This window comes from Ascaphus truei, unplaced genomic scaffold, assembly GCF_040206685.1.
Source record: "Ascaphus truei isolate aAscTru1 unplaced genomic scaffold, aAscTru1.hap1 HAP1_SCAFFOLD_1773, whole genome shotgun sequence".
Lineage (NCBI taxonomy): Eukaryota > Metazoa > Chordata > Amphibia > Anura > Ascaphidae > Ascaphus > Ascaphus truei.
In genome coordinates this window covers 42,773-65,947 of record NW_027454671.1, presented here as the reverse complement: position 1 = coordinate 65,947, position 23,175 = coordinate 42,773, and the positions used below count along the sequence as shown (strand labels likewise).

The 23,175-nt window shown below is 51.8% G+C and overlaps 3 protein-coding genes and 1 pseudogene across 3 annotated transcripts; 1 reads left to right on the top strand and 3 right to left on the bottom strand.

Moving 5' to 3' along the window:
* Positions 1–269: 269 nt before the first annotated feature.
* On the top strand, positions 270–4,348 carry LOC142476866 (putative ATP-dependent RNA helicase DDX27). Its single transcript, XM_075582003.1, has 5 exons — positions 270–403; positions 517–634; positions 2,292–2,388; positions 2,653–2,727; positions 4,056–4,348. Exons 2-5 carry the CDS (start codon positions 556–558, stop codon positions 4,069–4,071), a joined length of 267 nt encoding a protein of 88 aa, XP_075438118.1. The 5' UTR covers positions 270–403; positions 517–555; the 3' UTR covers positions 4,072–4,348.
* A 7,947-nt stretch (positions 4,349–12,295) lies between these two features.
* On the bottom strand, positions 12,296–14,705 carry LOC142476865 (small nuclear ribonucleoprotein-associated protein B-like; annotated as a pseudogene).
* An 885-nt stretch (positions 14,706–15,590) lies between these two features.
* Positions 15,591–18,008, bottom strand: LOC142476864 (small nuclear ribonucleoprotein-associated protein B'). The gene is made up of 6 exons (XM_075582002.1): positions 17,834–18,008; positions 17,449–17,560; positions 17,193–17,345; positions 16,299–16,437; positions 15,988–16,113; positions 15,591–15,766 (listed from the first exon to the last, which is right to left on the bottom strand). The coding sequence occupies exons 1-3, from the start codon at positions 17,962–17,964 to the stop codon at positions 17,262–17,264; spliced, it is 327 nt and encodes a 108-aa protein (XP_075438117.1). The 5' UTR covers positions 17,965–18,008; the 3' UTR covers positions 15,591–15,766; positions 15,988–16,113; positions 16,299–16,437; positions 17,193–17,261.
* An 894-nt stretch (positions 18,009–18,902) lies between these two features.
* On the bottom strand, positions 18,903–21,806 carry LOC142476863 (small nuclear ribonucleoprotein-associated protein B). The gene is made up of 7 exons (XM_075582001.1): positions 21,648–21,806; positions 21,165–21,316; positions 20,757–20,868; positions 20,504–20,656; positions 19,610–19,748; positions 19,299–19,424; positions 18,903–19,077 (listed from the first exon to the last, which is right to left on the bottom strand). Exons 1-7 carry the CDS (start codon positions 21,648–21,650, stop codon positions 19,040–19,042), a joined length of 723 nt encoding a protein of 240 aa, XP_075438116.1. The 5' UTR covers positions 21,651–21,806; the 3' UTR covers positions 18,903–19,039.
* Between the last annotated feature and the right edge of the window lie 1,369 nt (positions 21,807–23,175).

Here is a 23,175-nt window from a genome sequence, read left to right as displayed (position 1 = left end):
TTCTTCTTCCCTCCCTCCCCCTCTTCTTCCCTCCCTCCCCCTCTTCTTCCCTCTCTCCCTCCCCCTCTTCTTCCCTCTCTCCCTCCCCCTCTTCTTCCCTCTCTCCCTCCCCCTCTTCTTCCCTCTCTCCCTCCCCCTCTTCTTCCCTCCCCTCTTCCTCCCTTCCCTCCCCTCTCCCTCCCCCTCTTCCTCCCTCCCTCCCCCTCTTCTTCCCTCTCCCTCTTCCTCCCTCCCCCTCTTCTTCCCTCCCTCCCCCCCCCTCCCCCTCTTCCTCCCTCCCCCTCTTCATCCTATCCCCCTACCCCCAGTCTCAAAGGCTCTGCAGGAGTTTGATTTGGCTCTGAGAGGTAAGAAGAAGCGCAAGAAATTCCTGGCAGAGAGCAAGAAGAAAGGAGAGCTGACGGTGAGGGAGCGGGGGGAGAGGGAGCGGGAGCAAGGGAGGAGGTCAAGGGACTTCTCTGTGTCCTACATGGACGCGTCTTCCTCCCCCTGACCGGGGTTCTCCCCTCTCTGCAGCCGGAGGAGCGCTCCCAGTTCCAGGTGCTGAAAGCTCAGATGTACGCGGAACGTGCCGCCAAGAGGGAGCGCAAACCCAAGAGAGCGAGGGCGATACCGGCCGAGGAGGAACCCGCAGGTACTGACGGGGGAGGGGAGCCTGGAGGCACTGAGGGGGGGAGGAGGGGAGCCTGGGGGTTACTGAGGGGGGGAGCCTGGAGGTACTGAGGGGGGGAGCCTGGAAGTACTGAGGGGGGGGAGCCTGGAGGTTACTGAGGGGGGAGGAGGGGAGCCTGGAGGTACTGAGGGGGGAGGAGGGGAGCCTGGGGGTACTGAGGGGGGGAGCCTGGAGGTACTGAGGGGGGGAGCCTGGAGGTTACTGAGGGGGGAGGAGGGGAGCCTGGAGGTACTGAGGGGGGAGGAGGGGAGCCTGGAGATACTGAGGGGGGAGGAGGGGAGCCTGGAGGTTACTGAGGGGGGAGGAGGGGAGCCTGGAGGTACTGAGGGGGGGAGGAGGGGAGCCTGGAGGTACTGAGGGGGGGAGGGGGGGAGCCTGGAGGTACTGAGGGGGGGAGGAGGGGAGCCTGGAGGTACTGAGGGGGGAGGAGGGGAGCCTGGAGGTACTGAGGGGGGAGGACGGGAGCCTGGAAGTACTGAGGGGGGAGGAGGGGAGCCTGGAAGTACTGAGGGGGGGAGGAGGGGAGCCTGGAAGTACTGAGGGGGGAGGAGGGGAGCCTGGAGGTACTGAGGGGGGGAGGAGGGGAGCCTGGAGGTACTGAGGGGGGAGGAGGGGAGCCTGGAGGTACTGAGGGAGGAGGGTGGGAGCCTGCAGGTACTGAGGGGGGAGGGTGGGAGCCTGCAGGTACTGAGGGGGGAGGAGGGGAGCCTGGAGGTACTGAGGGGGGAGGCAGAGAGCCTGGAGGTACTGAGGGGGAGGCAGAGAGCCTGGAGGTTACTGAGGGGGGAGGAGGGGAGCCTGGAGGTTACTGAGGGGGAGGAGGGGAGCCTGGAGGTACTGAGGGGGGGAGGAGGGGAGCCTGGAGGGACTGAGGGGGGGAGGAGGGGAGCCTGGAGGTTATTGAGGGGGGAGGAGGGGAGCCTGGAGGTTATTGAGGGGGGGAGGAGGGGAGCCTGGAGGTTACTGAGGGGGGAGGAGGGGAGCCTGGAGGTTACTGAGGGGGGAGGAGGGGAGCCTAGAGGTTACTGAGGGGGAGGAGGGGAGCCTAGAGGTTACTGAGGGGGGAGGAGGGGAGCCTGGAGGTTACTGAGGGGGGAGGAGGGGAGCCTGGAGGTTACTGAGGGGGAAGGAGGGGAGCCTGGGGGTACTGAGGAGGGAGGAGGGGAGTCTGGGGGTTACTGAGGGGGGAGGAGGGGAGCCTGGAGGTACTGAGGGGAGCCTGGAGGTACTGAGGGGGGGAGGAGGGGAGCCTGGAGGTACTGAGGGGGGAGGAGGGGAGCCTGGAGGTACTGAGGGGGGAGGAGGGGAGCCTGGAGGTACTGAGGGGGGAGGAGGGGAGTCTGGGGGTACTGAGGGAGGAGGAGGGGAGTCTGGGGGTACTGAGGGGGGAGGAGGGGAGCCTGGAGGTACTGAGGGGGGAGGAGGAAGCCTGGAGGTACTGAGGGGGGGCGCCTGCAGGTACTGATGGGGGAGCACAGCCTGAGGGACTTGCAGGTACTGGGGGTGACGTATATACTGGAGGGAACGATATAGGGGGGGCACACTGCAGATACAGAGGGACGATGGTGGGGGTGCTGCCAGGTTGGGGGTGTGATGCTGAATCTCTGCTTTGTCTCAGACATGAAGATGAAGCCCAAAAAGCAGAAGAAACATTCGGTGTTTGATGAGGAATTAACGAACACGAGCCGCAGAGCGCTGAAGCAGTACAGAGCGGGGTGTGTATATCATCATTCTGCCCTCCCCCCCTCGCCCACTATCTCCCTTATCTTACCCCCTTCTTACACCTATCTACCCCCATCTTATTTTTTCCCCCTCCTTACCCCTATCTTTCCCCCCACCTTCACATAACTCCCTTTCCTGGCGCGTACACAATCTCCACCATTGAAAGGCCTAATCTCGAGGGCCCCCTGCTGGACTTTAGAGAGAGGAGGGGGGGGGGTATCCCCACTAATTATCTGAGCGTGTCTGCCTCGTTACAGCCCCTCGTTTGATGACCGGAAGCGGATGGGAATTCAGCAGCGCGGGAAAAGCACCAACTTCAAGTCCAAATCCCGGTATGTGTCCAACGCTCCCTAGGAACATTTATCTGCACGGACGCTGAGGGATCGGGGGAAGGGGTTGCTGGGGGAAGGGGTCGCTGGGGGGGAGGGGTCGCCGGGGAAAGGGGTCTCCATGACAATTTCTTTACACTACACACTGGATTGTCGCCTTTTTAAAGCTGCAAATGGCCTAGAAAAGTGTGAGCTGTTCTTCACAAACTCGTGTAACTCACGGATTACATCCTTATCTCCATATAACAAAAGGAAGCGTCGACCTCTGGATACTCGCCCCGGCTGGAGGTTGACAGTAAGGCTAAGGCCCCGCTGCCTCAGACCACGCGCCCGCACTGCAGACAGGCGGCGCGTGGAGAAGCACTTGACCGCTGTCTGCGGTCTGTAGGGAGCAGGATCTAGAGTGGGGGGCGTGGCCAAAACGTGTCGGGGGGGGGGGGGTGGCAATGATGGGGGGGGGGGGGCATCACACTGTGTGCCTGCCAGGGGTTCCCTCCCCCGCCTCCCCGCTCCCCGAAGCCTCCCTGAGGAGAGAGTCTGTGGGAGGGAGCAGGGGGGCTCTCTTGGTGCTGCAGAAGACAAATTGCTGCTCTCCTCACCCCCTCCCCCCTCTCCTCCCCCCCTCTCCTCCCCGCTTCCCTCATTGGCTCACAGCCACACCACGTGACGCGTCGCCGCTCGGGATTACAATTCTCTTGCATCCCCTGGCGGCTGACGCGTCACAGCGTGTAGCGAGCCCTGCAGGGAGGAGGGACTTGGGCCGGCTCGGGAGAAACTCACGTCCGGTGAAAGACGCGCGCGGTGTCGGAAGCAGCGGGACGCAGGCCTTAATAGTAATAATAGAGGACGGGAGGAGAGTCACACTAACAGCACGGCAACACAGAGGGAAGGACACTTCAGGGGGTGGAGGTGTACCGTTCTTTCCCAGAATCCTTCAGTACGCACCACGGAGGAGAACGGATCCTGTGCTAAGTGGATCAGTGGGTTTGACCCAGGATTTGGCGGCGCTTTGTGATGCAGAATTCACAATGTGTTGACTATTTGTATTTCTAAGAATCATGGTACATATGGTACATATGGCAGATGGGCATCTCAATGGCTACAGCATAGAGCATGGGGGGCCCCAACTCCACTTGTGGCCCTAAAGGACTGGTCAGGTTTTAAGGATATCCCTGCTTCAGCACAGGGGGTGTAGTCGTTGATTGAGACACCTGTGCTGAAGCCCCTGGCGTAGAGGAAGAGAGGACTCCCTATGGACAACTTGATGATCCCCTATAATGATCTGGGCATTTTCTTCTGATAATAAGATTGTGATTCCCACTTCCCTCCAGGTACCGCAGGAAGTGAGCGTCCTTCCCTGGTCAATCCGCTGCTGTGAGTGGCGCTTGTACAGCAGTGAGAGCTACTCCCACAGGGTGACGTAGAACCGGGCTCGAACAGCGCCGGAACCCGACACGTGGGAGAAATGTACAGTTTTATAAACGTGTTTGACAAAATATCACTTTTAAAAAGTTTATTTTCAGTTTTAACGCAGCGTTAATACGGCGCGGGAGGAACGGCAAATAAGTGGGATACTGGGAGGGGAAGTGATCAAATGTATTAAAAGTTATCAAGTTTGTTTGTTGCCTGGAATACGACTAGTTAATTCCTCCGTTTCCATGTTGTCCCAGACCTTTTTAATTATGGTGTCCCCATACGGGGTAGAACGGGTTGATTCTGTACTGCCGCGGTGTAAATAATAGGATTTGGGTTCATATTGGTAATAGAATTAAGTGGGAAAGAGTTTGATACAATTGGACCCCTTTTGGCTTTCTTCTATCTGTTGTCTGACGCAAATGGTTATCAACCCTACAACCTCCGTCCACAATGGCCCAACCTTTGGGCATGTCCACCGCTTCTGATATAAGGCACCTAACTGTCCACACCCTCTCCAACTCAGCGGAGAAGACGATGGTGTCATTTGGAATAGCCTGTCAGGAGTAGAATAGCAGCAGCACAGCATTGTATAACCTTCAGGAGAAGGAGTGGCTCAGTGAGTGAAGACACTGACTGGCACTGAGTTTGAGGCAGGGGAACCTGGTTCAATTCCCAGTGTCGGCTCCTTGTGACCTTGGGCAAGTCACTTTATCTCCCTGTGCCTCAGGCACCAAAAATATAGATTGTAAGCTCCGTGGGACAGGGACTGTGTCTGCAAAATGTCTCTGTAAAGCGCTACGTAAAACTAGCAGCGCTATACAAGAACATGCTATTATTATAGTGAACACACATTCAAAGCTTGTTATCTCATGCTTCCTTCAATTCAAGCATGGAGCAGTCTCATATTTGAAATAATTTGAACAAGCAGCAACATGACAAAATTGATCTTACATTAGTCAAATGGCATCTATCCTTAATCCTCAGAAAGGAAATGGGTTTGTTGTTTAAATAAATGAGTCTATATATTTATTTATCAAAAGTAACACATTGAGAGTTACCTCTCGTTTTCAAGTATTTCAAGGCATTTCAGGGATAGTTAGAGTACTGACATTTTGGAATATAATTCCAGGTCACTTATTAGGGTACGTAACGATCTTAAAAGGTGGGGGTTTTTTTTGGTTTGTTTTTAAAAGAGTTAGTAGGATGTTATCACCGTACGCTGCAGCCTTAAATCCTAAAGATCTGATCCTCGTACCCTCAGGGGCTACTGCTATAAGTTTGAATACTGCCATTTGGGTGTTATCAAACGAAAATCGTCATTGATTGCAAGGTGGATTTTTGCCTGAATAGTCCCATCAGACTATATAGAATAAGGTGCTTAATGTTTTAATTATCACTTAATCTATATAACGGATTCTAGGGAGAGGGCAAATAACAGTGGTGACAATGGGCAGCCCTGTCTTGTTACATTATTGATCTTAAAGGATTATTTTTTTTTTTACAATCGTTCTAGACATAATACAAGTTATGGTGGGTAAAAAAGTGACAAAGAATCTTCACTGTACATCAAGTGAAAAGCCGACGGGTTGTACATTCACGTCTCAGACAGGTCTGCAGCCCTGTATTTCCCCATGATCTCTTAGCATGTCGTGCTTCCACTGCAGCCACAGATACAGGCATACCCCGGTTTAAGGACACTCACTTTAAGTACACTCGCGAGTAAGGACATGTCGCCCAATAGGCAAACGGTAGCTCGCGCATGCGCCTGTCAGCACGACCTGATCAGCAATACCGGCTCCTACCTGTACCGAAGCTGTGCGCAAGCGGGGAGACTATAGAGCCTGTTACACGTGTTATTTACATCAGTTATGCACGTATATGACAATTGCAGTACAGTACATGCATGGATAAGTGGAAAAAGGTAGTGCTTCACTTTAAGTACATTTTCACTTTACATACATGCTCTGGACCCATTGCGTATGTTAATGCGGGGTATGCCTGTACTGTGTGCTCATTTGCATGTAATTTTAACATGGACCCCTATAAGCTTATGCCTGCCGCCTTACACGGCTTTTCAGCGCAGCCTGGGTTAAAGTGCAGAGCCAGTAAACCTGCTCATACATAGCTCTTTTTAAAGGTGATACGCTGCTCTTTTCCATGACATTTCTCAGAATCCGGTGGAAGCATTGTATGGCAAGAGATCATTGGGAAAGGCAGGGATGAGATCAGTGTATCTCGAAAGCTCGCACAAATAAAAGCATTTCGTTAGCCACAGAACTGTATTGTCTATTCCTTTTTTGTGTGTCTAAAATGATATACGAGTGATATACAGACAGTCCTCGTTTTACAACGAATGGCTTATCCAATGCTATGCAATGCATACCTATGTTCATTTTTACAACGCCAAAACGGCTTATCCAACGCTCTAACGACGCTTTGCAACGTTGTTTATGTGTGTACAATATATTATACTATATGATATATATTATACTATATATTATATATAATACAGTATATACACTAATTAATGTGTGTGCTGCATATCTTATTGCCTGCGTAAAATATTTGGTGTATTTTAGTGTTAAAAATGCCTTCAGGAACGGTGTTCCTATGGGAAAACGTGTTTCGCTTTACGACGTTTCACTATCCAACGCCATTTTGAGTAACGCATTGTGTCGGATAACCGAGGACTGCCTGTATGTGAAAAATATGAATGGCTTGTGGTCTTGCCCTCGATTGCGCCCGATCTGGGAGCAAATACAGGATTGGCTGAAGAGGATTTTGGGCCTCGAAATTCCTCTGGATCCTTGGTTATTTCTATTAAATAAACCACTGGCGGGTCTGTCGAGAGCAGGAAATAAACTAGTCGCCCATTTCGCGAGAGCAATGAGGTGCGACACCGCGACATTGTGGAAACAAAACACGACTCCATCAATAGATAAGATTCGGAACAGAATTTGGTTCATCTGCCAGATGGAGAAATTGACACGTTTGGTCAATGACACTGGCTCAAATTTTCTAAAAGTCTGGTTTCCGTGGCTGGCGCAAACCGATATCACGGGGGTGAGCAATGCCACCATTTGGACGGACATGACTGTTAGGACATGACTGTCGCACCAAAAGGACGGATATGACTGTTAGGGACAATTGCAGCCTCAGCCTAAGTGGTTAGCTGGGAAGTAAGAGGTGTTAGTGAGGTCTGGAAAAACGGCGGCTCACGGCAGAACCGGTGGCGGTGGCAGTGGGGGTCCCCCCCTTCCCCATCCCCCCTTCCCCTGGTGTGTCGTCCCCCTCCCCTGAGTCTTTGTGTAAGTGTGTTTATGTGTGAATAGAAGTGGTAGTAAACACAGCAAAGAAGTTGACACATGTTACACTATGCTTTATAACTGCTGTATCTGAAAACTGAATAAAACATAAAGTTGAAAAAAAAAATATGAATGGCTTACATCAAGTGAAAAATATGTATACACTAAGACTTCGAATTGGGAAGAAAAGAAAAAGCGCAATAGTGTAATGTTACTATAACGGAGGGAACACAGAAGAATTCTGCTGCCAGTGCTCCAGGGCCAAAGCCTAGAATGTCTTATTCTTAGAACATAATGGCACACGTCTGCAGCATATAACTATCACTCTAAACAAGCCTATTAAGCGGACCCAGTGGAGCAGGCTGGGGGGAGGGGTAAGGTGAGGTGACGCTAAGAGGCGCCGACCATCCAGAGAACAGCCAGGCTGACGCTAAGTCACCCACCGTCCCCTCTGCCAATGATAATACCTGCTGTCACGCTGCTTGATCCGGTGTAGCCAAAGAGATAAAGGTGAAGCACCGTTGAGTGAATGCCTGCAGTGATGTGTGTCCTGGAATCCACGTGCAACCAGCAAAGGTACCGGAACAGCCAAACGAAGAAGCGGTGCACCGAGGTAAGTAGGGAACCACACGCAGCTCTAACAAAAAACGACTAATTCATGATGTTTGTTCCTTTTTTTTCAATAAATTAGTCATTTTTTGTTAGAGCTGCGTGCGGTTCCCTACTTACCTCAGTGCACCGCTTCTTCGTTTGGCTGTAATGTTACTATAACACAGCTGATAACCCTGGTTAGGGTACAAGGCCACAACCACTTTGGACACCTACGAGTGACCGCAAGTGACTAGGAAGGACCAAACCGTGAGATCCTTCCCAGGTTTTATACCTTGAGGCTCTGTTAAAACATTTGTTTGTGAGTTTGCATTTTTCTCTCCAATACGCCTGAGTTGCTTAACTCTATTACGCCATTGTGCTTTTTCTTTTCGTCTTCCCAATTGGAAGTCTCTTTTCAGACTTTGCAGATCGAGGCTATACATATTGTTCACCTATCGCTCCTTCATCGGACACTATGACACTATATATGTTTGGGGTTTGCGCCCCGTTTTTGTATTTGTCGCTCGTTTCTTAAGACAAAAGAAAACTTTGTCTTTCGGGAGCTGCACATCAACATTCGTTTATATTTATTCACTTTTGCACGTTTCATAATCAATTTGCGCTTATTTCCACGTCACTCCTGGGGCTGCAGACCTGGCTGAGACATGTGAATGTGCTCACACGTTGAGATTTTATTGGCTTTACATAATAGTTCTAGGAATATACATTGTATCGGAGGGGACCGTTAGACTAGGGTACTCACAAGGGAAAGAAAGGGGGGAGGGAAAGGAAAAAAGGTGACTCTCGCTTCAGCTTAGTGGATAAACTAATAATGACAAAGGTGCACAAGGGGAATGGGGTTATGTGGATTTGTAAAGAGAAAGAAACACCCTTTTGCTTGCACTCATTGTCTGAATTGATGTGATACCCTTCAAATAAATACTAAATTGTAGTGAGTGAACTCACGAAGGTAATCAAGAAATTTCTAGATCCAGCACTAATTTAAAATTATTAGGGACCCGCATTAAATCAGAACAGGTACCTAAAGCTGACAGTCTTGAAGGGTATCAAGTCCTGATCCAGTTTGTGTTAATATATGTTGGTATGTTTTGTATGTTTGAGGTTCTGTCTAAACCCATTTATTTTAAATAGTATAATTAAATAAAATAATAAGTATTAACTTTTTCATCACATCAATTCAGACAATGAGTGCAAGCAAAAGGGTGTTTCTTTCTCTTTACAAGACCGTTAGACCTGGCCTGATCCCAGTTCCAGAGCTCTGAACATGATGGGCCAAAATACAATATTGAATGACTTTTCAGGGTCTAGAGCAGCGTTTCCCAACTCCAGTCGTCAGGGAACCTCAACAGGTCAGGTCTTAGGCCTGGGACATAGAGGAGCAAACAGCGCTGAGCCGCGCTACTGCTCTGCCTCACCTGCTCCAAAATGGGGCTTTTCCCTGTCCTTGCAGGCGAGACAGGAGCGTGATCTGGGGGCAGAGCGGAGGCGGGGCTAGTCCCCCACTCCCATTGGATGGGAGCGGTCACGTGACCGCTCCCCAGCTTCCCCGAGCAAATTTCAAAACTGCCTGTCTCGGGAAAGTTTCTCAGCCTCCGCACGCATCAGCGCGCATGCGGAGTGAGAAACTATAGCCGCGCTGATGACAGATGCAGGGGCTTTGTGCATCTGCTCAGCACGGCTCAGCCCGCCTCAGCGAGCTAAAAACCACTATGTCCCAGGCCTTAAGGATATCCCTGCTACAGCACAGGTGGGTCAATCAGCAGCTCAGTCATTTTGACTGAGCCACCAGTGCTGGAGCAGGAATATCCTTAAGACCTGACGGGGTTCCCTGAGGACTGGAGTTGGGAAACACTGACCTAGAGCTTAGAAGAGGGGATTTATCTGCGTATGCTTCCCAAGCATCAACACACCTGCTGTTCTCTAGAGCTTGTCTACATGAGATACCGCACACTTGATCTATGGCAAATGTACCATTCCACCCAGATCAGTCAAGCGACTTTAACATCACTATTGATCAAGTAATACATGTCTATAATTTTCACACAAGGAGCATCTCCCCTTATGGATTAGGATACGAGATGCCCTCAGCACTACTTTTAGAAGAGGTGAATCCTCCAGAATCGTGTTCAACACCCAGGGGCTAAGTTTGGAGAGATTACAGATTTTATATTAGTAAAGCAATCTGGCCCCAGGTGAGGAAAGGGCGCTAGGTTTTTAAAGAAGTCAAACAATTACCATTGTTTGAGCGGGCTTAAAATGATCAAGGTTTTCGTAAAAGTTAATAAATTCCATGGCGATGTCTTTATTGTAGATTAGAGCAGATTCCGTCTCCAAGGTACAAGTCCTGGGATCTGGCGGATCCGTAACTGTCGGACATCTCCACGCAATCTGTAATGTTACCGTTTACACACAATTGTTTGGTCCACTTTAAAAGCTTTCAGTGTCAGGACCAAGACCCTGGTTTATTTTGCCACTATCTGTAAATGGTTAGTGTATATATTTATTTATAAAACGTGTTACCAGGAAGTAATACATTGAGTTACCTCTCGTTTTCAAGTATGTCCTGGGCACGGAGTTATGATGACAAATACATGTTTAAAAATAGTTACATAAATGAGCAGGGTATACATTATATACAATACATTGCGTGCACAGTTAAAGATAATATATATTATGAGCGTATGAAACAGTTACAGACCAGGTTAAAATGTGAGACAGCCTTAGATTTGAAAGAACTTAAACTGGTGGTGGATGTGAGAGTCTCTGGTACGTTGTTCCAGTTTTGGGGTGCACGGTAAGAGAAGGAGGAGCGGCCGGATACTTTGTTGAGCCTTGGGACCATGAACAGTCTTTTGGAGTCAGATCTCAGATGATAAGTGCTGCGTGTGGTAGGGGTGAGGAGCTTGTTCAGGTAGCTGGGTAGCTTGCCCATAAAGAATTTAAAGGCAAGACAGGAAAGGTGAACTTTGCACCTAGACTCTAGTGTTGACCAATCTAGTTCTTCGAGCATTTCGCAGTGATGTGTGTTGTAGTTGCATTGGAGAACAAAACGACAAATTGAATTGTAGAGGGTGTCAAGTTTGCTAAGGTGGGTTTGAGGTGCCGAGCCATATACTATGTCTCCATAGTCAATAATTTGCATTAGCATCTGCTGTGCGATTCGCTTTCTGACCAGGTGACTTAGGGAGGATTTGTTCCTGTAAAGTACCGCTAGTTTGGCATAAGTCTTGGTTGTCAGTGTATCAATGTGCATCCCGAATGTTAAGTGGGAGTCAAACCATATGCCCAGGTATTTAAAACTAGTGACAGGGGTTAGAGTGGTGTTAGCGTTGGTTCTAATCTGGAGCTCAGTCGCTGGAAGCTTTAAAAATTTAGTCTTGGTCACAAATATCATTGTTAGTCTTGTCAGTGTTTAAAAACAGTTTGTTTTGGGAAATCCAGTTATACACGAGGGTTGTGTTTATGCTTCAGTAGATGTAAGCCCAGCAGGCTAAACTCACACCCAGAGACTGTCCGGTGTAAGAGACATGTGGTTGTTTAGGTTTGAGAGCTATTAAAATCCTCTCCTACCACTGTGGCCTCTCTTACAGCCCCCTGCATGGTCAGTGTTCAGTTTCCTTACACGGGACATCCTCCTCCATCCCTTTCCCCCTGGTGTCCCTCCGGTGATGCAGACCGATGCGGGAGGGCTAATATGGTTTCATTTGGGCAGGTCCCGAGCGTGTGGTGGGTAGATTCCCAATATAGTGTAAGGCTGCGGCCAGACAGGGAGCAAGCGCGCTGCTGCTCGAGCGCCGTGACATGCGCTCTACTTGGCCAATCTTTTCCCGGCCAGCTAGTTGCGCATGTGGGGGTGCGGCCATGTCACAAGCTGGTGCACCCTCATTGGGAAGAACCGCTCATGTGACGCGCCACCATAAACAGATTTTCTTGTCTCTGCAAGCAGCTGAGCAGAGCGCAGTCATGGCAGGCGCTCACGCTGGCCACACATCGCAGCAATGTGTTTCGTCGCAGCGAGCGCCTTAAATATGGTATTGAAGCCGTCAGCTTAAGTGTATGCACCCCATAATACAATGTAAATGCAACATCTCCTCACCCAGCCGACCCCACAGGAGGGGCTTCCGGACACTGTACATGGCTACTGCAAACTCCCCCAGGAGTGCGTGACACGTCCGGAGTTCACTTACCACAATACCTTCCCCATTCCCATGAAACAGACGAGCCGTTACCCAGAGCGCTGGAGTTTAATAGTTTATTAAAAACGGTTTCATTTACAAGAACAAAAAATTACAAACAAGAACAGTCCTGTGGGGAAGGGGGGGGGGGAGAAAGGGTCAGCTTAGCCAAATCCATGGAGGAGTCGGCAGGTGGTCAGTTAGGGCCTGGACGGCCTCATCCCAAGAGGTGGGGGACCTGTAGGAATGAGACAATGGTCAGTGCTCAGCCACAATGTGAGTAGTGTGTACACTTTGCGCAGCAGGAGCTGTGTTAGACGAGCCTGCATCCCACTGGCTGGAAGCTCTAACCTGACGCACACGATCACCAATAAATGTGAGCAATTTATAACAAATCCTAACACTCCGACCTGGTGAACGGCGGTGAGCATATAACTCCTGCAGTGCAGCTATACTCACCTCTCATGCCAGGGGGTGGTGGCCTCATGCCCGGGGGAGGCATTCCCATTGGTGCGCCTCTGCCTGGAGGCATCCCCATCGGCGGGCCCATAGGTGGCCTCATACCCGGGGGTGGTCCCATCATCCCTGTAACAGTACAAAGTACAGTGAGCGTGCAGCGGAGGACCTGCAGTGCAGCAGCAGCAGCGCCCAGTCTGGACCTCAGTGTAATCCTGCTCTGTGTGATCTCATCAGATGCATCAGAAACAGATTCTCATCACGGATCCAGCCCTGGTGATACAGATACAGCCGTGGACAATCCTTACCCGGCGGCGGCGCTCCTCTGCCCATGGGTGGTGGGGGCCCCCCGCGGCCACCCGAGTACTGTGTTTCGGAGCCCCTGCGATGCTGGCGGTGGCGGCTGCTGCAGCAGCCGAGACGTTTCCACGGTTCTGAGGGGTCATCACCTGGTTGGGGGGGGGGGGGGGGGGGGAGAACAGGGGTTTAATAAAGGTCGGTCCTGGCGCATATAACACCCCACCGCCCTGTAAGAAATCCAATTTAGTAATAATGATGTTGTAGTGTGTGAATCCAGTTATCAAAGGCAGAATGTCATGTATACAGCATTTGTCTGAGATGTATATAAAATATCCGATTGCATGTTCAGTTTCATTGGAGAGTTATATTAAGGGTACAGCCGTCTCTAAAAGGGCCTTAAAGAGAAACCCTGTTTAGGGTGACAGTGATTGACAACTGTATGTTTTAGCTGATGCAACCGAAGAGGCTACGTCAGTAAGGAGATCTGAGAATATTTAGTATTCCATGTATGGAGATGTGGGCAGTTTATGAGAGCACATCAAGTTGGCTGTAGGACCATAGCTGGAAGTGGAGTTGGTTATAACGAGCTGACTGGGTTGTTTCTGTATAAAGACTGGGAGGGAGAGAAGGCAAGAGACCAGGAGGGAGATAATGATAACACCATGAAGATAAAGACGTGTTAATACCTGGATTAGTTACCAACAGAAAGCTGCTATGTGCAACCATACCTAAGAATATCATCATTTATTTGGAACGTCATCATCGCCATTCTTAATATTTTTGTACGCAAGTAATTATTTTCAAAATAAACAACGACAAGACTGCCGAGTTCTGTTACGCTGGCATTATTCTATAGAAAAGACGTGAAAGGACATTTAACACGTCCCCAGACACTTACTTGCTGAGACGGCCCACCTACACCGCGCACTGGGCCAGCTAAGCCAGCGGGTGCTTGGGGCATGGGCGTTCAGGCCGGCACCCCTCTGCCAGCTGCTCTGCCTACTCCTAGGCCTCCTGCAGCTCCTGCCAGTGGAACCCTGGCAATGCCAGTCTGGAAGGAATGGAGGAATGGTTACGGAGGGCAAGATCATATTTATAGCCCCAGCCGGCCAGTGAGATTAGACAGCCTCCTGTTACTTATCCCCCAGACTCACATCTTTGGGGGGTGGCCCCTCCACTGTCATAGACACCAAATTCTCCCCACGCAGTAAGACCAGCCCCAGTACTCTCTTCTCCTCACGCTCCGGCTGTTTGGAGTTCTTGGGCCTGAAACAAGAGAGAGAACATGTCAGGAAAGCTCGGTGCAGGGGTATCAGCGCCACGGAGGGGCAGCAGCTCCCATTATGGACCTCAGTGTAATCCTGCTCTGTGTGATCTCATCAGATGCATCAGAAACAGATTCTCATCACGGATCCAGCTCTGGTGACAGAGAAATGTGGGGCAGGAGGCCAGGACCGGGAAGAAGAGGGGGGGAAATGCAGGACACATCCTCACTGATAAGTGAGCTCTATACTCGGCCCTCCCTTCCCTGAGTCTCACTTGATCTTCCTGAACTCGTCACAGTCGCACAGAATGAGGTTCATGTGCTTATCAAAGGCCTTGAACGTGCCGATAAAGATGCATCCGTCCTGCAGGATACAGCGCATTCTGTAATCAATGTGCTGCAGCATCTTGCTGCTCTTCCCCACCGTCTGCAGGAGACACAAACTTCATTAATATGGAATATCCCCGATACACCCCCCTCCCTTCCCCCCTCAAATCTGCAGGCCTTGCGGCGTCTCCCCCCAAGTCTGCAGGCCTCACAGCGTCTCTTATGTCTGCGGGCCTCGCGGCGTCTCCCCCCCCCCTAGTCTGCGGGCCTCGCGGCGTCTCCTCCCCCCCCCCCCCCAAGTCTGCGGGCCTCGCGGCGTCTCCCACCAGTCTGCGGGCCTTGCGGCGTCTCTCCCCCCCCCCTAGTCTGCGGGCCTCGCGCGTCTCCTCCCCCCAGTCAGGAGGGACATCGTCCTCCACCCCTTTCCCCCTGGTGTCCCTCCGGTGATACAGACCGATGCGGGAGGGTTAATATGGTTTCATTTGGGCAGGTCCCGAGCGTGTGGTGGGTAGATTCCCCATATAGTGTAGGGCAGCGGCCAGACAGGGAGCAAGCGCGCTGCTGCTCGAGCGCCGTGACATGCGCTCTACTTGGCCAATCTTTTCCCGGCCAGCTAGTTGCGCATGTGGGGACGTGGCCATGTCACAAGCTGGTGCACCCTCATTGGGAAGAACCGCTCATGTGACGCGCCACCATAAACAGATTTTCTTGCCTCTGCAAGCAGCTGAGCAGAGCGCAGTCACGGGCATACGCAGGCCACACATCGCAGCAATGTGTTTCGTCGCAGCGAGCGCCTTAAATATGGTATTGAAGCCGTCAGCTTAAGTGTATGCACCCCATAATACAATGTAAATGTAACATCTCCTCACCCAGCCGACCCCACAGGAGGGGCTTCCGGACACTGTACATGGCTACTGCAAACTCCCCCAGGAGTGCGCGACACGCCCGGAGTTCACTTACCACAATACCTTCCCCATTCCCATGAAACAGACGAGCCGTTACCCAGAGCGCTGGAGTTTAATAGTTTATTAAAAACGGTTTCATTTACAAGAACAAAAAATTACAAACAAGAACAGTCCTGTGGGGAAGGGGGGGGGGGGAGAAAGGGTCAGCTTGGCCAAATCCATGGAGGAGTCGGCAGGTGGTCAGTTAGGGCCTGGACGGCCTCATCCCAAGAGGTGGGGGACCTGTAGGAATGAGACAATGGTCAGTGCGCAGCCACAATGGGAGTAGTGTGTACACTTTGCGCAGCAGGAGCTGTGTTAGACGAGCCTGCATCCCACTGGCTGGAAGCTCTAACCTGACGCACACGATCACCAATAAATGTGAGCAATTTATAACAAATCCTAACACTCCGACCTGGTGAACGGCGGTGAGCATATAACCCCTGCAGTGCAGCTATTCTCACCTCTCATGCCAGGGGGTGGTGGCCTCATGCCCGGGGGAGGCATTCCCATTGGTGCGCCTCTGCCTGGAGGCATCCCCATCGGCGGGCCCATAGGTGGCCTCATACCCGGCGGTGGTCCCATCATCCCTGTAACAGTACAAAGTACAGTGAGCGTGCAGCGGAGGACCTGCAGTGCAGCAGCAGCAGCAGCAGCGCCCAGTCTGGACCTCAGTGTAATCCTGCTCTGTGTGATCTCATCAGATGCATCAGAAACAGATTCTCATCACGGATCCAGCCCTGGTGATACAGATACAGCCGTGGACAATCCTTACCCGGCGGCGGCGCTCCTCTGCCCATGGGTGGTGGGGGCCCCCCGCGGCCACCCGAGTACTGTGTCGGAGCCCCTGCGATGCTGGCGGTGGCGGCTGCTGCAGCAGCCGAGACGTTGCCACGGTTCTGAGGGGTCATCACCTGGTTGGGGTGGAGAACAGGGGTTTAATAAAGGTCGGTCCTGGCGCATATAACACCCCACCGCCCTGTAAGAAATCCAATTTAGTAATAATGATGTTGTAGTGTGTGTGAATCCAGTTATCAAAGGCAGAATATCATGTATACAGCATTTGTCTGAGATATATATAAAATATCCGATTGCATGTTCAGTTACATTGGAGAGTTATATTAAGGGTACAGCCGTCTCTAAAAGGGCCTTAAAGAGAAACCCTGTTTAGGGTGACAGTGATTGACAACTGTATGTTTTAGCTGATGCAACCGAAGAGGCTACGTCAGTAAGGAGATCTGAGAATATTTAGTATTCCATGTATGGAGATGTGGGCAGTTTATGAGATCATATCAAGTTGGCTGTAGGACCATAGCTGGAAGTGGAGTTGGTTATAACGAGCTGACTGGGTTGTTTCTGTATAAAGACTGGGAGGGAGAGAAGGCAAGAGACCAGGAGGGAGATAATGATAACACCATGAAGAGAAAGACGTGTTCATATCTGGATTAGTTACCAACAGAAAGCTGCTATGTGCAACCATACCTAAGAATATCATCATTTATTTGGAACGTCATCATCGCCATTCTTAATATTTTTGTACGCAAGTAATTATTTTCAAAATAAACGGTTTGGTTTTGTGTGCAACGACAAGACTGCCGAGTTCTGTTACGCTGGCATTATTCTATAGAAAAGACGTGAAAGGACATTTAACACGTCCCCAGACACTTACTTGCTGAGACGGCCCACCTACACCGCGCACTGGGCCAGCTAAGCCAGCGGGTGCTTGGGGCATGGGCGTTCAGGCCGGCACCCCTCTGCCAGCTGCTCTGCCTACTCCTAGGCCTCCTGCAGCTCCTGCCAGTGGAACCCTGGCAATGCCAGTCTGGAAGGAATGGAGGAATGGTTACGGAGGGCAAGATCATATTTATAGCCCCAGCCGGCCAGTGAGATTAGACAGCCTCCTGTTACTTATCCCCCAGACTCACATCTTTGGGGGGTGGCCCCTCCACTGTCATAGACACCAAATTCTCCCCACGCAGTAAGACCAGCCCCAGTACTCTCTTCTCCTCACGCTCCGGCTGTTTGGAGTTCTTGGGCCTGAAACAAGAGAGAGAACATGTCAGGAAAGCTCGGTGCAGGGGTATCAGCGCCACGGAGGGGCAGCAGCTCCCATTATGGACCTCAGTGTAATCCTGCTCTGTGTGATCTCATCAGATGCATCAGAAACAGATTCTCATCACGGATCCAGCTCTGGTGACAGAGAAATGTGGGGCAGGGGGCCAGGACCGGGAAGAAGAGGGGGGGAAATGCAGGACACATCCTCACTGATAAGTGAGCTCTATACTCGGCCCTCCCTTCCCTGAGTCTCACTTGATCTTCCTGAACTCGTCACAGTCGCACAGAATGAGGTTCATGTGCTTATCAAAGGCCTTGAACGTGCCGATAAAGATGCATCCGTCCTGCAGGATACAGCGCATTCTGTAATCAATGTGCTGCAGCATCTTGCTGCTCTTCCCCACCGTCTGCAGGAGACACAAACTTCATTAATATGGAATATCCCCGATACACCCCCCTCCCTTCCCCCCTCAAATCTGCAGGCCTCGCGGCGTCTCCCCCCAAGTCTGCAGGCCTCACAGCATCTCTTATGTCTGCGGGCCTCGCGGCGTCTCCCCCCCCCCTAGTCTGCGGGCCTCGCGGCGTCTCCTCCCCCCCCCCCCCCCCCAAGTCTGCGGGCCTCGCGGCGTCTCCCACCAGTCTGCGGGCCTTGCGGCGTCTCTCCCCCCCCCCCCCTAGTCTGCGGGCCTCGCGCGTCTCCTCCCCCCAGTCAGGAGGGACATCGTCCTCCACCCCTTTCCCCCTGGTGTCCCTCCGGTGATGCAGACCGATGCGGGAGGGTTAATATGGTTTCATTTGGGCAGGTCCCGAGCGTGTGGTGGGTAGATTCCCCATATAGTGTAGGGCAGCGGCCAGACAGGGAGCAAGCGCGCTGCTGCTCGAGCGCCGTGACATGCGCTCTACTTGGCCAATCTTTTCCCGGCCAGCTAGTTGCGCATGTGGGGACGTGGCCATGTCACAAGCTGGTGCACCCTCATTGGGAAGAACCGCTCATGTGACGCGCCACCATAAACAGATTTTCTTGCCTCTGCAAGCAGCTGAGCAGAGCGCAGTCACGGGCATACGCAGGCCACACATCGCAGCAATGTGTTTCGTCGCAGCGAGCGCCTTAAATATGGTATTGAAGCCGTCAGCTTAAGTGTATGCACCCCATAATACAATGTAAATGTAACATCTCCTCACCCAGCCGACCCCACAGGAGGGGCTTCCGGACACTGTACATGGCTACTGCAAACTCCCCCAGGAGTGCGCGACACGCCCGGAGTTCACTTACCACAATACCTTCCCCATTCCCATGAAACAGACGAGCCGTTACCCAGAGCGCTGGAGTTTAATAGTTTATTAAAAACGGTTTCATTTACAAGAACAAAAAATTACAAACAAGAACAGTCCTGTGGGGAAGGGGGGGGGGGAGAAAGGGTCAGCTTGGCCAAATCCATGGAGGAGTCGGCAGGTGGTCAGTTAGGGCCTGGACGGCCTCATCCCAAGAGGTGGGGGACCTGTAGGAATGAGACAATGGTCAGTGCGCAGCCACAATGGGAGTAGTGTGTACACTTTGCGCAGCAGGAGCTGTGTTAGACGAGCCTGCATCCCACTGGCTGGAAGCTCTAACCTGACGCACACGATCACCAATAAATGTGAGCAATTTATAACAAATCCTAACACTCCGACCTGGTGAACGGCGGTGAGCATATAACCCCTGCAGTGCAGCTATTCTCACCTCTCATGCCAGGGGGTGGTGGCCTCATGCCCGGGGGAGGCATTCCCATTGGTGCGCCTCTGCCTGGAGGCATCCCCATCGGCGGGCCCATAGGTGGCCTCATACCCGGCGGTGGTCCCATCATCCCTGTAACAGTACAAAGTACAGTGAGCGTGCAGCGGAGGACCTGCAGTGCAGCAGCAGCAGCAGCAGCGCCCAGTCTGGACCTCAGTGTAATCCTGCTCTGTGTGATCTCATCAGATGCATCAGAAACAGATTCTCATCACGGATCCAGCCCTGGTGATACAGATACAGCCGTGGACAATCCTTACCCGGCGGCGGCGCTCCTCTGCCCATGGGTGGTGGGGGCCCCCCGCGGCCACCCGAGTACTGTGTCGGAGCCCCTGCGATGCTGGCGGTGGCGGCTGCTGCAGCAGCCGAGACGTTGCCACGGTTCTGAGGGGTCATCACCTGGTTGGGGTGGAGAACAGGGGTTTAATAAAGGTCGGTCCTGGCGCATATAACACCCCACCGCCCTGTAAGAAATCCAATTTAGTAATAATGATGTTGTAGTGTGTGTGAATCCAGTTATCAAAGGCAGAATATCATGTATACAGCATTTGTCTGAGATATATATAAAATATCCGATTGCATGTTCAGTTACATTGGAGAGTTATATTAAGGGTACAGCCGTCTCTAAAAGGGCCTTAAAGAGAAACCCTGTTTAGGGTGACAGTGATTGACAACTGTATGTTTTAGCTGATGCAACCGAAGAGGCTACGTCAGTAAGGAGATCTGAGAATATTTAGTATTCCATGTATGGAGATGTGGGCAGTTTATGAGATCATATCAAGTTGGCTGTAGGACCATAGCTGGAAGTGGAGTTGGTTATAACGAGCTGACTGGGTTGTTTCTGTATAAAGACTGGGAGGGAGAGAAGGCAAGAGACCAGGAGGGAGATAATGATAACACCATGAAGAGAAAGACATGTTAATATCTGGATTAGTTACCAACAGAAAGCTGCTATGTGCAACCATACCTAAGAATATCATCATTTATTTGGAACGTCATCATCGCCATTCTTAATATTTTTGTACGCAAGTAATTATTTTCAAAATAAACGGTTTGGTTTTGTGTGCAACGACAAGACTGCCGAGTTCTGTTACGCTGGCATTATTCTATAGAAAAGACGTGAAAGGACATTTAACACGTCCCCAGACACTTACTTGCTGAGACGGCCCACCTACACCGCGCACTGGGCCAGCTAAGCCAGCGGGTGCTTGGGGCATGGGCGTTCCGGCCGGCACCCCTCTGCCAGCTGCTCTGCCTACTCCTGGGCCTCCTGCAGCTCCTGCCAGTGGAACCCTGGCAATGCCAGTCTGGAAGGAATGGAGGAATGGTTATGGAGGGCAAGATGATCATATTTATAGCCCCAGCCCGAGATTAGACAGCCTCCTGTTACTTATCCCCCAGACTCACATCTTTGGGGGGTGGCCCCTCCACTGTCATAGAAACCAAATTCTCCCCACGCAGTAAGACCAGCCCGAGTACTCTCTTCTCCTCACGCTCCGGCTGTTTGGAGTTCTTGGGCCTGAAACAAAAGAGAGAACATGTCAGGAAAGCTCGGTGCAGGGGTATCAGCGCCACGGAGGGGCAGCAGCTCCCATTATGGACCTCAGTGTAATCCTGCTCTGTGTGATCTCATCAGATGCATCAGAAACAGATTCTCATCACGGATCCAGCTCTGGTGACAGAGAAATGTGGGGCAGGAGGCCAGGACCGGGAAGAAGGATGGGGGGGGGGGGGGGGGGGGGAGAAGAGAAATGTAGGACACATCCTCACTGATAAGTGAGCTCTATACTCGGCCCTCCCTTCCCCGAGTCTCACTTGATCTTCCTGAACTCGTCACAGTCGCACAGAATGAGGTTCATGTGCTTATCAAAGGCCTTGAAGGTGCCGATAAAGATGCGTCCGTCCTGCAGGATACAGCGCATTCTGTAATCAATGTGCTGCAGCATCTTGCTGCTCTTCCCCACCGTCTGCAGGAGAGACACAAACTTCATTAATATGGAATATCCCCGATACACCCCCCTCAAATCTGCGGGCCTCGCGGCGTCTCCCCCCCCAAGTCTGCGGGCCTCGCGGCGTCTCCCCCCCTCAAGTCTACGGGCCTCGCGACATCTCCTTCCCCCCCCCCCCCCATAGTCTGCGGGCCTCGCGGCGTCTCTTTCCCCCCAGTCAGCGGGCCTCGAGGCCTCTCCCCCCTCGGGACTCTCCCTCCTCGGGCCTCGCGGTATGTCGCCCCCTCCACGGAAATAGCGCCTCCCCACGGCCGCTGGCTGCCCCCCGGGCCCGTTCCCCGCCGCTCACCATGACTGCCCCGCGGATGCCGCTGATTAGCGACCGATTCCAGCAGGAAAAAAAATTGCGCCTCGGAAACTGTTCCCGCCGGCGGTTCCTTATACCGGAAGTGCTGCCCGGAACAGGAAGCGCGGCTGGGTTTGAGCCTGCACCGGAAGTTGCTCGTTGGCAGTGCGTTCCACTGCAGTGCGGGGAGCGACCGGGAGGGGGCGCTGCGGACAATACAGAGAACACGTGTTCCGTGAGAGCTCCCCCTATCGGACACAGGGAGCAGCAGCAGCAGCAGCAGCATTGTCACTATTCAGTATTATTATTACTTATAATATTATTATTATTATCACTTATATTATTATTAGTATTATTATCACTTATATTATTATCATCATCATCACTTAAATTATTATTATCACTTATATTTTTATTATTATTATCACTTAAATTATTGTTAGTTATATTATTTTATTGTATGTTATTATGTGCTATGACATGTAGGAATTATAATAATACAATAAGCGCAGCAAAATCAGACATTAGGAAAGGAAATCCCTGCCCCGGAGAGCTTACAATCTAATGTTGGGAGACTTAGGCTGCGCTTATAGTGCCGGTGAGACGACGTCGCGTCAAAACAAATGCATTGTCGCCGTCGTCGGCGCTTATAGTGCACGCAACGGCGCGACCAAGCGAGAGCGCTAACAAAAATCTGGTAGTCACTGTTATTTGATTTTTTTCGGCGACGGCCTCCCCTTGCGGCCAATCAGAGAGTGACTCCGCCCCTCTACCTTCCCCCTTTCTGACGTCACTGGCCTTGTAGCCTGCGACGTCGCCTAAACTTGAATTACAACTATCGCGACGGGTGACATCATCGGTCGCTTCGCCGGCAGTATAAGCGCAGCCTTAGGCTGCGGTCCCAAGTGCGAGGCGTGCGCGCACAAGCACCGCCCCCCAATCTATCCGGGCCCAGTGCATGCGTCGGCGCGCATTTAGCAGCTGCGCTGTACTGCAAGTTTTCACACGTACAATTTTTTTGTATGTGGAACTTGCGACACAGGCGTGGCCACGCCCCCGCCGGCGGTTCAGCCAATGAGGGCGAACCAGCCGCGTGAGGTCATGGCCACGCCCCCTCCCATCGCAAACTATCCCTCTCTCGCAGGACCGCGATTTGCGGTGAAGCGCTGTGCACGCGCCGCCCCCCGCCGGGTGCGCGTGCTACAGAACGCACTGGGACCGCAGCCTCAGAGACAGCAGGGGAGGGAATAAGTGCAGTAGATGGCAGTGCTTGGTCACAATGGGTGGTAGGAGTGACTGTGGGTGCTAGTCAATCAATTATTATGATTATGACTATATTACAGGAATATTATACCACTGGATCACTATATCACAGGAACATTGCACACACGGGGTATACAGAGACACAGGAGGTATACAAAGGGGACATATATGAGAAGTACTGACCCCCCACCTGTGTACAAGGTGCACCTCCCACACATACCAGGGCCTCTTATTAAGGGCCTCTGGGTCTGTGTGCCGGAACCAGCTG